This window comes from Papilio xuthus, unplaced genomic scaffold, assembly GCF_000836235.2.
Source record: "Papilio xuthus unplaced genomic scaffold, Pxut_1.1 DF826938.1, whole genome shotgun sequence".
In the NCBI taxonomy this organism is placed as follows: domain Eukaryota; kingdom Metazoa; phylum Arthropoda; class Insecta; order Lepidoptera; family Papilionidae; genus Papilio; species Papilio xuthus.
The window spans coordinates 4884220-4902952 of NW_013531711.1; the positions used below are offsets into that span (position 1 = coordinate 4884220).

The 18733-nt window shown below is 33.0% G+C and overlaps 1 protein-coding gene across 8 annotated transcripts in view; it reads left to right on the forward strand.

Annotated features, from left to right (window-relative positions):
• spri (Src homology 2 domain-containing protein sprint) overlaps positions 1–18733 on the forward strand; it is a 173362-nt gene that overhangs the window by 89370 nt on the left and 65259 nt on the right. For 5 of the 8 annotated variants that reach the window (XM_013317439.1, XM_013317441.1, XM_013317446.1 and 2 more), the window contains exon 2: positions 10184–10651. The exons of the other annotated variants lie outside the window; for them this stretch is intronic. In XM_013317439.1, the coding sequence (XP_013172893.1) occupies positions 10239–10651 (413 nt within the window). In that variant the 5' untranslated portion in view covers positions 10184–10238. The remainder of the gene's footprint in view (positions 1–10183; positions 10652–18733) is intronic. 8 annotated transcript variants of the gene reach the window in all.

An 18733-nucleotide genomic window follows, 5' to 3' on the forward strand; every position in this document is an offset into this window, starting at 1 on the left:
CATAACTTAGTAACATTCAAAAGAAGCTTATACTAAGCAAATTTTATTATAGTGTTTATCCGACACCACTTAGTGTGAGGAAGCCTTATGTATATTTTATTAAATTAATTATATAAACTACCACATAAGCCGATTATAGAGTTGATATACATTATATCTTTGGTATAGTGTAGCTACATTCAGAGTGTGCAAAAATATAATATATTTGCTATGAGCTTGCTTAAGACTGTAATTAGACCCACGAATTATGCGGAAGTATTAAAATATTATAAGTAAATATAGCAAAGCAATGCATTTTTTATCAATGTTTTTGCATAAAACGGATCTGGTAACAGATTTGCAATTTAATTTTGCAAATAGATTCGTATGAAATAGTTTTAAATTGCGAATTTTTACGACACATTTTGTTTTAATTATTACTTTCATTTTATTTAAATGTCTCTATGGAACTAGAATTTGCAGGTTAATAGTGTCTTTGGGTTATTAAACTAGATTTTGCTTTTATGTTTAAGCTAGTTGTTTTATAAAATAAAAAGTTATTCACGACAAGCAATTAACACTGATAACTAGCATATGCTAATAAACGGTGCAATAAAAATTAACAGATTTTTATTATGTAACACACGAAAGTTGGTCATTGCATAATTTACAAGACTACTTTATATATTTACTACAACTTATAATGTATTAAGTCAAGTAGGATTATTATAATACTTTGTCTTATAAATTTGATAATATAGCGTTTATTACTTAAACCCAAAGTTCGACTAAAGAAATAAAGCAACTAAAATAAAACACCTTGTATTTTGATATAAAAATTAGCTAATAAGGTTAGTTAAGAGAGTGTAATGCGTCCACAATTTCAAGCATTCATAGGTTTTTAATTGCCACATCGTATGCGGTACATTTGCTAATGTGTTCAAAGCGGAAGGCAGCGGCCATTGTTCCTGCTCCTTATACTGCGCCTAGCGGTGCCACTTCATACGCTGTCTGATGCGCCAAAATTCTACGAATGTCTACATTCATTAGCTAAATACGGCTTCCTTTAATGTTAATCGATTGGACTTTGAGCACAGTCTTTACCTTTAATAGTAGCTTTTAGATACACATTTGGGCTTGCAACTTGGGAGCTGTTTTTTTTTTAATTTGGATAATATCCGCGGCTGTATTGCCTTAGAGTATGTATAAAATCGAAAGCAATTTTGCACACATCTGATTGGTTAGTTGCTTCCAAATTCCCTACTTAGGATTAAAGATATGGAATTTTGAATGCGGGCTTTTGTTTAATGCTAGTAGAGGGATCATGTTCGTGCATTTTAAGCGATTTCATTATGTCAAAGAGCCCGCCGGCCAGATGTAGGTTAAGTCACCCTTATCTTAACGCCCCCCCTCTGTCTTTCGAGAACGATGAGAGCGATTCGTCATGTTCAAAGCTTAACATCGACATCGAACGCTCACCATAATGTCCATGAACTTATTATGATACAAACATCCTAATAGGATATAGCTATAGATTTGTTTGCAGGCTAATATAAAGAGACAATCGAATTTAGTATCCTTTCTTAATTTTGCGAATCGAAAATTATTAGATATCTTTTTATTACCATACTTGTACGGTGATAAACTGGTTTTTATCATAATTGTACAATGTCTTAATTGTATTGATTTAGTTTTGCAATTTTTTTAACCAGTTTTATAAAATATTATTTTTTGATACAGATCCAATTGCTATTTAATAATTTCTATTAATACATTGGAAATTTTAAAGCAACTACTAGTACAAATTCCAACAATAGCTTAATATCAATAGGCTCTTAGCACGTGCTTCTACTTCAAAAGGATAATAAACTTTTTTCTACAAACCTTCTTCGAAGAGCTCCCTTCGACCTTTTTTTGCATTGATTAATGACGGACCTATTTAGAAAGCGTGCAAACGATGTTAAGAGAGTAACATAGTATCCTTTATTGATTACAAATTTCATCCCTTTTGTTCAATTTTTAAATAATTTATCATACCAGTGCAAATTATTAATTTGACCTGATTATTTCACCATAAAGCAAACTTCTAATTGCAGATTTTATTTCATTTTTGTTATTATGATGATGTAGGACATAGTCTGGAAGTACACATAGGTTAAGTTATTTTAACCTTGGAAATTAATAACAAAATTTGTATTCGTAAATTATAAAAGTTAAAGGCCGAAAGCCTGAATTTAGTATACTTTTTACATATTATACACTAATGTGAGTGTTCATCATATCTCTGCGTGTGTTATATCATTGTGTGCGTGTACAAACTCTTTCTAATAATAATAAAATAGAGCGTGTTTCTAATGCATTCACGTGTAAACATTAAAAAAAACTCGTTAGGTGGGCTATTAAACGCCGTTCATTTAACACCGATTGCGTAGTAATCGTGATAGTATTGTGAATGATATTCACGCTATTCTAAATATATCAATAGAAACCACTTTTTAAAATAGGCAAAAATAATACTTAATCATTCAAAAAAGTTCACATTTCACATTTAAATTTGGAAATTACACCAAAAACATAATCTTATATTAAAAGTAAATTAGAAGAGAAACACAACAGCACAAAGCCGCGAAGCTTTATAAAGCTTCATTCTTTAAGAGTCTTTCATTCATTTTAAAAACACTTGATATCAACCGTTAATGAGAAAGCTACCGTATACAATTATTCTATTAATTAAATGATGAGGATACGTGGAATATAATAACTGAGATCAGTTATTGCGTGTACTAATTATTCTTTAATAATTATAGTTCATTGGCACGTTGCCAATTAAAACATATTATCTTGTTTTACACGTATTTTGCCGTGCGCTATTGCTAATAGTATTGCCATGTTTGTATCATAATAAATGTATGATGAGTTTTATATCGTTCAATTTTTTATTTCATGTGGTTTTTTAAAGTTCTGCATGTATTCAGTCCCTGATTACGTAACTAGATAGCAATCAGTATGCTCGCCATCACTACATGGCAACTATTGCTGGCCCGCATCGTTTGCCTGTGTCAACTCGCCATGCCTGTTTGTCCTACCTGTCTTGCATCGTAATCACTTTGAAATTATTACCTATTTAAGATATTAGTTATTTTTATTGTTCGATATGTTCTAATTTAGTAATAAAGAATATAAGAGCTTCTGAAGTGAAAACTTATAGTAAAATTCTACACTTTCGTAATTTATGCAGTATACGGTAAATGTAAAATTCCATTTACAAAATATATTAACAAACGCAGACAGAAGTCGTACAAATGTTTATAGAATACGTAACTAGTTCATTGTTGTCCTTCAGTGTTAGAAATAATTACGTAGATGTTTGTACTTGTCTCTGAAGCCACAACATGTGATAACATTGACCTGAATTAAGAAGATACTCTACAACTACTAAATACTATTTTAATATACCAAGAAACTATTTTTTTAATATTATAACTTTTAAAATATGTTAACACGTTCAAAGATTTTAATGTATTTAGGTAAACTCGCAGCTACAGTTGGTCGCACTCAACCTATTACAAAAAAAGATTGGTTTGATATATCAATTTGACTGTCTGTTTTTTTGTCTGCTTGTTTGTTGGAAAATTATTAGTCGGAAGTCTGACACATAATGGTACTTTTGCTTTCCTGCTTTGTTCGTGCCTTGAATACAAATTATTTTCCTCATATTTAATTTTGGACTTCAATCATAATGCGCTTTCTTTGAACAACTCATTTAGCCTAAATAGTGACATCCATTAAAATAAAAATTACTGCTTCAATACTACTTGAAAAGTAATTGAAAATCAATATTTAAGGCCTTATCCCAAAAAAAATATTGATTACGCCATTTCGTTTGTAAAATGCAAAAATAATAGCGCCATTAATTAATACTGTTTCTTAAAATTAAAACTACAAGGTTAATTGTACAATACTATTACGCCATATTGAAAACGCTACGTGCTTAGTTTTAGTTAACTTTATCAATGAACTGGTCTCCTTAATATTCACCGGAGCGTGTTTTATAACATTTAACAAGTGTAATGTTGAACAAGTTATCTGTGTCAATAACAATTAATTCAATGCCAAATGTAGTATTTGCGTGAATAAGACTTGAATCGGATGTAAGTCGTTCATTGCTAATTTAATTTACAAATGAAAATAGTTTCGGGACATCATTCTTTGTCTCGTGTTTAATCTTTTTCATATTATAAATGCGAATGTTTGGATGGATGGATGGAAGTTTGTTTGAACGGCTGCACGGATCTCGACGACATTTTGCGTGGATATAGAACATAGTCTAGAAGAACACATAAGCTACTAAATATCTATGTCCTTCTAAATCCGCGCGGTTGGAGTGGTGGGCGAACGCTAGTTTCTTGATGAAAATGCAACATCTTCAAACTTCGATTCATAAAATTCTTGGTCTAATTTGAGTTCTAAGTCTAGTGTTCAATAGACACAAGCTTTAGCTTTTTAATTATCTTCGTATAGGATTGTTAAAGGCTTTAAGGTTGATGTAAAGATTATTTAAACAAGGTCATATTTTATTTAATTTGTAACTTGATTTTTTATGGAATGTCTGGAATAAAAGATTTATTATTATTATATTTTAATGTTCTACTTTGTAAGTTATATTGTATCGTTGGTTATTCATATTAGACTGTCCCTTACTTCGATTTCTCGAAGTTATGTAAGCTCCACGTTGTGTTGACGGGAAGATGGTGGATGCTGGAAGTATAAATTGTACAAAGTAATTCCAGTATCTTGTTATAACGGAACTGACTACCGTTTACCGCACCTACAGTTAAATCACAAAGCTTTACGAAGTTTTATAACAACTTATAGCGTTTGAGTTAATATAAATATTTACTAGTATAATAAAATCACAAGACCTTATAACTTTAATATTATGATACAATGGTCACAGTAATTAGTATGAGTTACTGATTTTAGTTCTGCTTAGAAAAGTTAAAGTTAATCTTACTAATATTAGATGGATGAATAAAAGGAAATTTGTTTGAACGTATCTCCGGAACGCCTCAACTGATTTTGATGAAATTTGCCACAGATGTAGAATATAGTCTAGATGAACACATAGGCTACTTATTATGATTTTTTTTAATTCCGCGCGGACAGAGTCGCGGACAACAGTTAGTATTGTCGTACTAATAATTAACCAAATAGATTGATTTTCAATGTATTTAACTATTACCGGCAGACGGGTCGATGTGCCCATATCGATATTTTTTTTTCACTAATTATATTTCCTACTTATAAAACTTGTAAGTAACGATATATGACTCCGAATGGACTTATGTATTGAATGGATGTATGGATGGATATATATAGTCTGCAGTAGACAATCACATTCCACAACGCTAGTGATTCACCGCGGCCTCGCGTGTGTCAAGTGATACGTAGTTAATTGCTTGCTCCTGCGTTAAACGCGTATAACCTTTAGAACGTCTGCTATATAACCAAGATATTTTGATGAAGAATTTTTTTGCTTTTAAATCAAATTTAGAATTTGATTTTGTAAAATATTTTATTTCTGTGCATCCTCTCTTCCGTTGATTAAAGGTAGGCAACGCATATGCAATTGCGTATGTCTATGGGCAACGGTCACTTCGCTATTTCAGCGATTTCAGGTGACCGCTCGCTCGTTTGCCACCTTATGATATAAAAAAAAAGAACCTGACGAGAAATATTCTGGATACCACATATTAATAACTTTTGCATTTGTTCTGATGTATGTTTACTGTAAGTTTTCACTGTATAAAAACATGATGTGAATATCGTTCACTTTAATGAAACAGTTAACAATATCTTTTTGTGCAGTGATTTTTGCAGTGAAAGCCCACTTTTATGGTTCTAGGTGAATACTTTTTTGCCTCAGTACGGAAATAAATATTGTAACAAAATGGCCAACAAATATAATTCAATTTTTCATTTAAATTTCAAATGTAGATTCTAAAATTTACATATCAACCTTCGACTTGTGAGAAGAATAAAAAAACAAGTTTCAGTAAAAAAAAAAATTATTTCCAAAAAGAAATATTACTGGTTTACCGTTATTAAACAACTCTTGTTATTAGTTTGCGAGAGTTTAGTACCGTTATTCTATCGTCTGATAGTCGTGCCTTCGTTTATTATTTAGCGAGGTAGATAGGCTAGGCGGCCATTGCGGGTGGCGGTTGCCCATTCACCCCCACAGTCCCCACAACGGTATAAAATTTAACTTACTCGTAAGCTGTGTATGAATGGTCCTTTATAATTATATTAAATGGTCGCATATTATGATTCCGGCTTACTAAAATTTATTGTTGGTATTTTGTGAGTTCTCATGTATAATTTAATTAATATACCTAATTTATTCTTCCTTCCCTTTTAGTTTTCCTTCCCTTCCCATCCTTATTTTATAAGAACTGGATATGACGGAGAAGCGGTCCACAAAGGTAGACATCACATCTGCAATAGCAGATGCTTATGGGCAGCGATCGCTTCGCTATTTCGGCGAATCCAAGTGCTCGTTTTCCACCTAATAATAAAAAAAATATGAGAAATAAATATTAATAAATATCGTTCAATTGTCACTTACTAATACTTTAAGAGATATTCACAGAATTTTTATTAGAAAGCTAATGTTTTGTTTTACCAATTAGAGGTCTACAGGTTTATATTTTTTAAATTAACTTATTTGGAATACATATAAATGCAAGAAGGTTTTATTATAAAAAATGTACCACATTTAAGCACCTGCCGATATCAATATAGCAGATGAAAGTCACCACATTTTGCCAACCAATGACATGCACCTTTTTGTTTATTTTTATTTGCTCCATTTGTAACACACACCTTAAGTAAAATAAAACAGTTGCAGAAATTTTATTTATATATTGAAAAATATTAAGAGATCCATTTTGCCGATTGTCATCCGTAAAGAGAAGATAATATTTAGTTTAATCAGTTTCAAATAAATTAATAATAACATGACTAATAAATTGTTTTAGGTCTTCAAAAAAAGTACGGTTTCTTTAACTTTATTTTAGATCTGCATTAAAATGCTTGCCAAAAAAAAATAACTGGTTAATTTCCGTATTCGTACGCTTTAAAAGTAAATATATTTTCAGTCTGTTGTCGACAGACTGAAAATATATTTTATGGTTTTTTAATCAATTTTATGGTTGATTTTTAAAAAAGGAATTTGCTATAAATATAGTGAAAGTAAAAATTATAGTTAAAGACTTCTATTTGAACAAAAGGAAACTTCTAAAGTAATTTCCATCATGCAAATAGAAATCTTGGGGGAGAGATAATTGTTAGTTACTATCGTTTACGCACGTGAGGGGACAATTTCAAGAAGCTTTAGAAGTGTGCATTAATGTCTTCATTGTTGGGAAAGAACGGAAATTGGCCATTTTATGAAAGCACATCAATTGTTTCTATTCTTTTGTTGCCGCAGTCTCTGAGTACTGGCATTGTGCAACGTGCAATGTATTCTTTTATCAAAGTGTTTAGAATTACACCAATTCAGTTGAAGATTTAAAATAATCGCTTACTACGTTTACTGCTCATTCTATTCAGACCATTCAAAGATATGTTACTAATATTATAAATAAGATTACTTAGATGGATAGATTGATGTTTGTTAGAAGGTATCTCCAGAACGGCTTAACAGATTTAAATGAAATTTGGCATCGATATAGAACAAAGTCTGAAGGAACACATGGGCTACTTTTTATTTTTTTAATACTGCGTGGACGCAATTGTGGGCATAAGCTTGTCTTTTATATTTTACTATTTGTGCAGTAATGTTTTCCTTTCTAATAGACAATGATATATAATAATAATTATGCAATTTGATGTTGGTGCTAACTGAATGTGATGTAAAATTACTACAACAACTATCCTAAACTTGTACAAACATACAGACACATAAACAAGGTTTATATTCAGTTTATACGGTATTTTTATGGATGATTTGAACATGATCGGCGCAGTGTCGATTACCGAGATCTTATGCAACTAACCAAACGTTACGCAACAGTTATGTAAGCACGTGGCGATGCGTGAGCGGATACCTAGCAAATTACCATCTCCGAGATAGACTGGGTCAAGACACTCGTCTTGCCATACTCAATACGTACATACATTTCCTTTTCCTATGGAACACGGAGTCAAATAATTGGATTGTTTGAGTTATTTTGTCCTAGAGTGAGAGCGAGACAGATAGATATTATAATGAGAAGCTATTAATAATGGGAGACCAAATTGAATCACGTTGAAATGCTTTTGATTACTATTTTGTTAGGGAAAGAGCCTTCGTCCTTAAATATGACCTTTTTAATCAACATGTAGGTAACTAGGTAATGTAAAACGGTTAAATATATATAACTGCAACAAATGACTAACGATGTGAATGATGTAATTCTATGCAGTTGTACCTTACAATTGCACTGTTTTACTTTATTAAAAACTAGCTCTCTCCCGCGATTCCGTCCGCGCGGAATTAAAAAAAAAACTTAGTAGCCTATGTGTTCTTCCAGATTATGTTCTATATGTGTGCCTCATTTCAAGCCGTTTAGCCGTTTAAGAAATACCTTCAAACAAACATCCAGCCATCTATCCATCTATAAACATTCGCATTTATAATATTAGTAAAATACATACTTATAGATTCTTTTAAAACATTTGTGCTTAATAATAATATTCGGATGATATTGAATCTTGTTATGTAAATTTGGTCTTAGTAAATAAAATTGTCGGCCTTGTTTTTATTGAATAATTGTTTTTGTAAGGTCACTGTCAATCTTTGTCTAGAATACATCATAAATTATGAATTTATCAGTGTTCGTAAACTGTTCGGGCTATTAGTGTGTATTTTTTAAGCAGTCACTAATTTAAAAATGTATAATTTCTTAAATGTAATTTTCTAATTTACAAACAAAAACAGCAACAAAAAGCAAGGTCTATGATTCTTATTACCATGATCTCGAGGTAAACCCACTTTCTAGTCACTGATTTTTTGGAACGGAACTTACATGGTAACTGTCAACAACTATTCTTAATTCTGAGAAGCGTATGCATAGACATATGAATATAAGACAAGCTATGTATCTGCATATGTATACATAGAGGTTAAGGTAATCTGCTATCTCTTTTTCACGTTCCATTGTTGCTAACAATAAATAGATGATTTCTACTGTTTAGATTTAATATAAATAGTATTATACTTGTTGGTGAACTAAGCGACAAAAAAATCGCACTAGACTCTCGACTTACAAAGGTTAAAGTAATTAAGGATATTAATAAACGCGTTGACCGGTACACAAGATTCCGAGTAGTTAAACGAGAGTTGAATTGATGACAATGGCCAGTCGCAGGACGCGCCTAACAGCAGCCCGGATTGTAACGCAATTGCGTGGTTGTGGACAAGGTCGAAAAATGCAAACGACCGGCAAACGACCGTATGTTGTTACATCGGAAATTAAAATATTTACTTCTATTGTCGCTCTATTTTACTACGTCGACTGTTTTTTATTTTCGATTTTTATTAAATCGATGTATTGTTATTAAGGGTCGCGAATCGATTTTAAGTTTAAATTGATTAGTATCAAATCAATTTAGCGAATGTTGATATAAGTAACAAACAATTACATTTAAATACTCTTATACGATAGAGTAAACACTATATTTACATTGGTGTTGTTGGCCAATGTTCACACAACCATGACGGACTCACGGACAATACAATTTTGTTCATTTATTTTTACATAGTTACCTCAAACAAAATTTAAATACGACTTGGTTACATTTAAAATGTAATCAATAGAACGGTATTAGTCAAATTCTACATTGTAATTAATTTCTGTACCACAGTCAATACTTATGTTTGACTCTAATAAAATGTTTTGTGTTAAACTATCCATTAACCTATAAATCGCACGACAGGCTTTCATTAAAGTGTCGCGCTGTGTCGCTTAACAACCAGATTGTTGACAAAGCTTCGCTTACTCAATACTTGATTGATATATCACGATCGTTCCCAATACAACTTCATTCGCTACAGCTCCCTTGCCTTTAATTGGCTTCGCGCAAACAGCAACTATGTTGATGATATCGTAACTATCTTAATAAGCTCGCAATAAACGTCCCTTGTTTCGTTCTTTTTCAGACGAAAATGTAGATAGGTGAAAAGTAGGGCGCGTCTACTTTTAATAAAAAGTACGATGTCTATTGACCAGGCGTCGCCACTGGTGCCGATCAAGCCTCAAGTCGCTCTGCAGAACAGCTCGTTTATAAAGAACAGCCACAACAGAAGCAGTTTCTGTGGCGTGAGTCCTTCGCCGAACGGCAATGGAACGTTGAAGACATTCGCAGTGAACCGCAAGAGTTGGAGCGGGAATGTAACGATACCGCTACAACAGTTCACTCCAGACATCGAAAGTAAGCCACAATTCGCGACTTTCCGTTCCGGGACCGGGACATTCCCTCGGAACAGAGAGCGGAACAACAACGGCGCGTCTGTTGGTATATTAACCCCGAACGGAAACTCGACCCATACGTTAAGAGGAAGCGAAGTGAGGAGGAGCGGATGCTTAAACGGCCGTCGCTATGCCGAAATCGGAAACTGGAGTAAAAGGTGAGTTCCTTATAAGAAACGTGTAGGGAATTTTTAAATTATATCTAAAATATTTATTACTTTCCTGCGTACCATGTAATAATCAGAAAGTAATTACACAACCAGACTTTATAAAATTATATGAGCCTTTGAAAATATTCTTTTGGACTTTGTTCGCGAATTTACCAAACTTTATCTACTAAAACTTACTTTATCAAAAGCCTAAAAACATTCTGATCAGATGCGTGCGAAATTATTTTTCTCCATGATTAACAATGCTGACAAAAATATCTGGATTCCCCAGGTAAATAAAAGTTGCTACGAGGATCACGTTCAGCTAACTTTCGGTAGGATTTATTTATTTTCTTTTTTCATCTCGAGTAATTTTGTAACAAGTTTTCCAATTTCATTCTCTTGTCGCTTTCATTTCCTCCCGTTCGTCGGGCCTCGTTCCCTTAATATTACTTTTATTAGCTGAAACCGTTTAACAAACATTGCTTTCTCAATCTAATAAAGATTAAATTTTATTCAATGAGACGTAAACTTTACATTGCTTCAAAATATTATTTAAATTTGGTTTTACAATATTATATCAACCTGAATTAACATTTGATTCTAATATTAATCTTTATGTACAATACCGTAGTAGTCTTATTTCCTAATTAAATATTTAGTATGTAATATATTATTGGAGTAATTTAACTAACGACTCAGAAGTTTCTGAACTCATCAGCTGCAACAGCCTTCCTAATATTTACCACATTTTCCTAATCGTTCTCTTCATTATCTTTATACGCAATGAGTGGAAAGTTTATCCATTATTCTTGTTCACTCAATTTGGGGCGGACTAAGTTACTAGATAAGCCGTAGTCCAATAATATGACTCTTAGTACTACGGCTTTTTATTAGGGGTTGACTTTATCGCGTCTTGACTCGTCTTGTGCGTTATCGCCCTCCTTTAGTGGTCTCCCCGTCATTTCATCGCTAACGTTTATTGTATCGCTCCAATTAATACGTAACTATGGCTTGTACTTTCTTTATATCTAATCCTATTTAACTATTGAGTGATTTTATTTATTATATATCAAGTTTATTCTTAGTTTTGTGTCTATAACGGTTTTCAATTTTACCTTAAATCCTTGGATTGTGAATAATGTCAAGGCAAGCGATACTTAAACTAAAATATTAATTTAAAATCGCTTTAGTGAGGGTTGTTTTTGCAGTTACCACTGAAGAATTAGATTAAGTTTAAAGGACACAACACAGACTTAGTCTTTCAGGGGACAGAAAGAACGATAATATAAAAAGTGTTTGATCATGGTTATAGTTTGGGGACACTAAGGTATAGAGGCAATCAGAGAGATAAGCTCCCCAATGCCTATATCAGTCTGTGAGCTCGTAACATCAGGGCTATTGCCAGTTTGTGCTCGGCCATGGCCAAAACTTTTTACGACAATTGTAAACAGTCCCATGTCAACACATTCATGGGTAGGTTCGGAAGGAAATCATAAAATCTGATTGTAAAAAACCCTCGCAGATATTTTGTATGAAATTTTGTCTCTATTATATTTCGGATATCCTTTCTTTGTTGATACCAGAAATTAGGTTGAAATGGTAAGTTTGCGAATAACATTTAATTTATTTGAGTTGGTAAATTTTCGAAATATCATTGAAATCTGAAAAAGAGTGCATTGTAATTGACGCAAAAAGATTTCAATTAAGAAACTATAAAAGGAATACGCTATTCTTTTTAAAGAGAAACAAGAATGAACAGTACTAAATAGTGTAGTAGCTGGTATTCGTTGGTATGATAATTATCTAGATAAAGTTTACCGCTCGCCGTAACAATGGCTGCCAGTTCCCGCTCTGAATGCCCCTAACTACTGATTAGGACTATTAATTTTATAGCGGACGTTTCGACAAATTGCCTTTTTATTGAATTTAGCTTGAGCTTTCAAGTTATCTGTGTTTAACAGTTGTAGAAAGCAAACGAAAAATCGGTTCACATCGTAGCCACCACAATTAAAAATTACATAAGTATTTTAGATTTATAGATAGACAGCTGTTCTGATCGTCTGATCTCTCTATTTGTAGAAAAAGAAAAGACAGACAAGATATAAGGAAGAACGATTGAAAAAGAGGAAGATATTACAATCGGTCGAAACAAAGAAATAAAAGCAACACTACATTTAACCCGTGCAAACATGTACAACTTCCTACTTCGTATCATACTTTTTCATTGAATACATTATAGCTCTATCAGTATTAAATGAAACAGTTATATATCAGGTCTTGTCATGAAAGGTTTTTACAGTCACAATTCATAGAAACACATCCGCAGATGTTTAGACATAGTTGGTCTTTGTATTTGATGAAACAATAAAACAATTGAGCAACGAAAAAAGTCCCACGCGTTGAAAAGACATTGGAGAATAATATTGAAAATATACAAGCAAGGGGATGTTAATCTTCTAGTACATATACATATTTAAGTAATGATGAAAAAGATACGATAAGACTACGAAAACTTAACATATTATAGCAACGAGACACTAAGTAAACTTTACTATCATAATAGCTTGTTGGTCATTTGAATAACACACAAGTTAGGTTATTTTCAACCTTCTACCAAGGGTTTTAACTCTTTACCCTATCTGGTTGATATTTTTGTGACCAAAATAAAATCCACAACATACGGATTTTCGAAAAACATTTCAGGCAACTCTATTCCAAATAAATGAGCCCCACAAGCTACATATCTTCGTGTAATATCGGTAAAAGCATTGCAAGAAAAACAAAATATAAATCGGCTGCAAAATATTGTAGGCATTTTGCAACAGAAAGGAGGGAATCATCCCGGCACAAATCCCGACAATGGCAGGATGATATTTGCCGGACGCCATATTTAAACAGACGGTCAAGAATGAAAGGTTGACGGAAAAATAATTTTCTTCGTCGAGAAGGGACACCTTACTATTGTCAAAGGATTTGAAAGGTTCCTTTCAAAGCTTCCGACGCTATTAACTTCTTTTTTCCCCATGAATGCTTTATTAAAATATTATTTTTACTTGGATTTATCTAGTGTTTATGTGTGATATATCTATAGTCCAGATTTTCAAAACTTTGGTACATTTTCGAATTGTAAATTTGTTTTTGTAACAACAATTCTTTAGGAGAGGAGGGATCAGTAAGACAGGTGTAGGCGCTTAGCAAATGTATACTTTGTCTATATACAAAGTCTATAGTTTCAACATGTAGAGTCAACTAAGAAGAGTACTTGGGTGCTATTGCGACATGCTTTGGTTACGGATATAGTGAGATCTCCTTGAGTAACCTGAGTCAAAGCTTCCGAGATGATCCTTGACTTGGTCTTTAGTATGAGTTTGTTACGGATTTGTGTTGATTGTCATTATCAAATTTTACTGAAGAATATCCAAAAGAAAGCTAATTTCATTAGTAACATTTTCAAAATTAATGAACGTAGAAATTAGTAAACTGGAATAATTTATATTCATGCATAATAAATTGGTTCAATCAATAACGGACTGAGAACTTACATAATTTCGTGTGTTCGGTCTAATGGGAGTTGTTGCTACAACACATGTACACTTGAGTTATTACATTGTATGAAATAAGTTTGTTGGGATATTTTGGTTTAAGTTTATACAATTACGTGTAGAAAATCTATCTAAATAAATCCATTATGAACTTGAATGAAAATATAACATGCTAGTATAATAATCGTATTATTAAGATACTTTTTTTCTTGTAACATTAGAGCCTGTTTACACCCTTCGCCTGTTTGTATATTTTGCTTTGCATAACAAATATTGTAACAAGTAAGAAGGGAAGAAAAAACGTGACACGCTTTTAGAATTGAAAAGAGCCCTCTTAGAGGCTTATGGTATCAATTTACGAACAGGACCGGCTCTTTGTCGATGCAAAAGTACCAGTAGGCACCTGTCGGTAATGTTTGCGGAGTAAATAATGTTGCAAATAACAAAAATTCCGAGTATATCCTCCCTTATATTGAATATCCGAATATCGGAATATCCGTTGCGCGAGGCTCCGGACTCATTGCGTATTCGGGACGCGTGGTGGGGCATAAATATCCCTGTCGCTCTCATTACAATAACTTGGTCTCGCTGCGGACGTCCCCGAAGGTTGCAGCGGACGCCGCCTCCCATGGGACGTCACTCATTCCGATAATGGAATTCTAGACAGATTTCCGCGATAATTATTATCCTTGCGGTTTCTTCCGCCTTCAATATTATTCCCACTCACGCACTCTGGTGCACTAAGTCTAGTATAAAATGTCTGCATAATAATGTTGTATCTTTTGTAATTTTTATCAAATAAGCTTTATTATAAAATCGTTATTTTAGGAGTGTTTTAAAGCGAGAAGATCTTTAACAACATTCATTCGTTAATTATATGTAATAGAGTCATTAAAACCATAGATTATTCGGACCAGCATTTAGACCTTAAAAGATTTTTTCAATATTTTATTGTAAAACATAGTTTGTAAGTTGCTAAGGTAAACCAAATTATATTGATTATCATTGATTCAGAATTGTTTGGCTCTAAATTCTGTCAATAAGTTGTAAAGTAGGCACAGCTGAGTTAGGCACGGTCTGGCGAACACGGGCGCTTGGCAGTCTGGCCGCGCGCCGTGTGTTCCGGCCCTAACGTCCACTCGGAACTGTCCGTGCGTGCACACCCGTTTGTTATGCTAATTGCACCAACTGATTTGCACAATAAAACCCGCCGTACAGCTCTCTACTAACGAGCGCACCACGCTTGTCCGAAGCGATGACGCCCGCTAATTTTGTTGCCGCTGAAACGAATTAGACCCTAATTAAGATGCCTTCAGCTAATTGTGCGGGTGATACGCACGTTCACACGCCCGTCATATGTTTTGACTCTTGCAATAATTTATATTTTGTCGTCACAGATTTTGGGATAGGCCTTTCAGTGGGCGTCATATGGCTGAAAAAGATGAAAAAGAAGTTGGAATGAAACATTTTATTGTTACTAATAATATGGAAGAAGCCAATAAAGTTTTAAGTGAATAGAAAACAATGAAGAATTTAAGTTAACCATTCTTCCTACCTACATTAATCATTCAAGAATCATAAGAGAAATGAAACGACGATGATGTAATAATGAAGGTGTCCCGTAAGACTGAGAGATGGTCTTATCTCGGTTGTCCATATTGTAAATATTCTGGATCAATAAACATATACATTCAAGAGCAATCTTTTAATTGTATGGAGTACTAGAAAATGGACTATATAAAAAATCATAAGAGTTGATGCGTGTAATAAGTCCTGTGTCTGTATGAATGAGTACATATACATATAGTTAGATGAAATGTTAGTGTGTCCGCTACAGTCAGGCACTTACTGTCCATTGAGTCGCAATCGGCGCCGTGGCTAATTGTCGCAAAGTGGCCGCTTAAACAGTCCCCCGGAATGAATGGCCGACTTAACGAATTTAATGCCTTGCCGCCGTCCTATTTCACAGCGTTTGTATTATTGTCGCACGATTCGAATTCTTAAATGAGATAACAGTGTTTGTTACGAAATCTACTAAGAATATTTGTTGTTGGAATCAATTCTTTGTAATTTTAGAATAAACGATTTTTTTTGAATTGAACAAAAGTTAGTTACAAGTCTATGCATATACTTATATGTCTAGATATTTGGTACATTAAAAGTCTGCCTGAGTCAACCCTTCGTGGAAACAACTCGCGTTGATACGGATTCCCTGTTCTACGAAGAACCCGTGACTGTGAGATAGAATGTTGTAGAACAAAAACTGAATTGAGGAAAATTCATTTTAAAGTAGATAAGAAAAATAAATGTTTTGTTTTTCTGTGATGAGGAGTAAAAAAAGGAATTGCCAGTTGTTTATAATTATGCTACGATCTAACGAGGAAACATTTTCTCAGTAACTTTTACTCGAATAACAATAACTATTTCTCAAATCGCGTTTCAACTTTTTCTTTATCGTAACAACTCTCGTGTAAGCAAAAATGTTTGTTGACAATAAATTTTGTAGTCTTTTAAGAGTCTATTTAATGTTGCTCCATAAAAAGATCGATACTAGAAATAAATGTAAACAGTCTCTCGTTGAAGCATCGCTCTTTGTGTTAGTCATAAAATCTAAAATAAACCTGCCCCGTTGTAATGGAACTCTATTGAATTCCATTAAACGCTTTAAACTTTGTGCATGATAGCGTATTGTGCAAAGTTTCCTGCAGTATTGTTCGATATGCTGTTATCGATTTCCTTTAAACTAGGGTGACCATATTCAATTTAATAAAAATTCTATGACAAAATTGCAACAGTAAATTGAAAGAAGGAAAATTACATGTCGAATATTTGGCTCGCATCTCACCCATTATTTATAGATTTTTTTTTATATTATTGTGGTTATTTTCCGTATAAATTTAATTATATTTAATAGTATAAGTTAACCAGCTACTTTAATATCATAGTGAGAGATTCTTATTGCGTGCATAACCAGATGAGAAAGATATAATGTGCCTTAAAATGTTAACTTTTCGTAAAAATTGTTTTGTACTTTCCAGTCTCATAATATCGTTGTATATTTAGTCACACTGGTTAAATCGTCTGCCTGTATGTAATCAGTTCGAAAGGACAGGTCAATCAAAAGATAAAGGCCTCCGGGCTCCAATCGTTCAATCGGTGCGTATTAATTAAGAGCGATATAAGCGGCTCGACGCCATACTAGATTAATAGAATGATGACGCGGACATATATTGTGTACACATAAAGTTATTAAGCTTCCCTTTGATATGCGATATTTCATTAAGGATAAACATTTTGTTTACTACGATACTGACGGATTACCTTAATAGCGTTGAAACAAATGCAATATTAGAACTCTAACATTGCCTAATTTTACTTTACAAAGTAATACATAGTTTAAATATTCAAGACACTAATCAATCTTCAATCGTTTTTCCGGTTTTCATTTGTTTTTATAATTTAATTTCTAAATCTTTTTCAGCGTAAAATAGTATTTAAAAATTAAAACTCTCACCAATTACGATGTGTACCAATAGCTACTCTTACACTACGCATCTACTCTCTTCTAGTAAGTTCGTTGCTTTTCCTCTAATTACTGTCATCTGTTAGAAAATATCGTCGCAAACACCGGCTACATCCTTTACAACAGGTTGTAATGTTAATTGAATTACTGCCGGTATCACAAGAAACTTAAATAATAAGACAGATTCTGTTTCTAACGCAAGAGGTGATACCGACTTTCTCAATAGATTGAAACAAAAAACAAATCATAAAAAAGCGATACTTATTTCCTTTGTTTTTTAGGGGTTTAGCATCTTTTGTATTAACGTACTACATTTGAAACTCCTTAAATTTTACAAGAATTATAGTACAAATCTTCATCAAACACGCCAAAAGTGGATTGTGAAGGCATTAATACGGATTTTAATTGCTCATTAACATATATCTGCTCGTCTGCCTCGTGTACATTCCTCTTTATCGGAGTTCAGTATAAAATTAGCTGTTAATTCAGGCCGTCAACCGACGTTCAGCGAGCTTCTTGTCTCGACGCGATTCAATTTATTGACGATCTTACGAGAGGATTGGCAACGGCGCAAATTCTTAAGCGGGAGCTTTTAGGGTACTTAACTCGTCATAAAGACTTTGATTGATAGAGTCGTAAATTCATTATTATTTGCCAGTGAGAATTATTTTAAAATTCGTATACCATATCGAGTTTTTGTACTGAAAGGTAAACATATAAGTTAGATATTGTTGGTCACAATTTATTAATGTCCAAAATTTTCTACAGCAAATGTGGTTATTGTGTAAAAAGAGATTTTATACTTATCGTACTTTTTTAATGTCATAAAATTTAATTATTTATTAATTTATTATTTATTGAGTACCTGAAATACTTGATACTGGATACACATCAGTATTAAAATTGAAAAAACAACTCCAGTATTTAATTTATTGGATGGTTATTTATTTCTCTAAGAAAGAATTGAAACTTGTTTCAATTGTAACATGTTACAGAACATTGCTTACAATAGGAATAAAAACA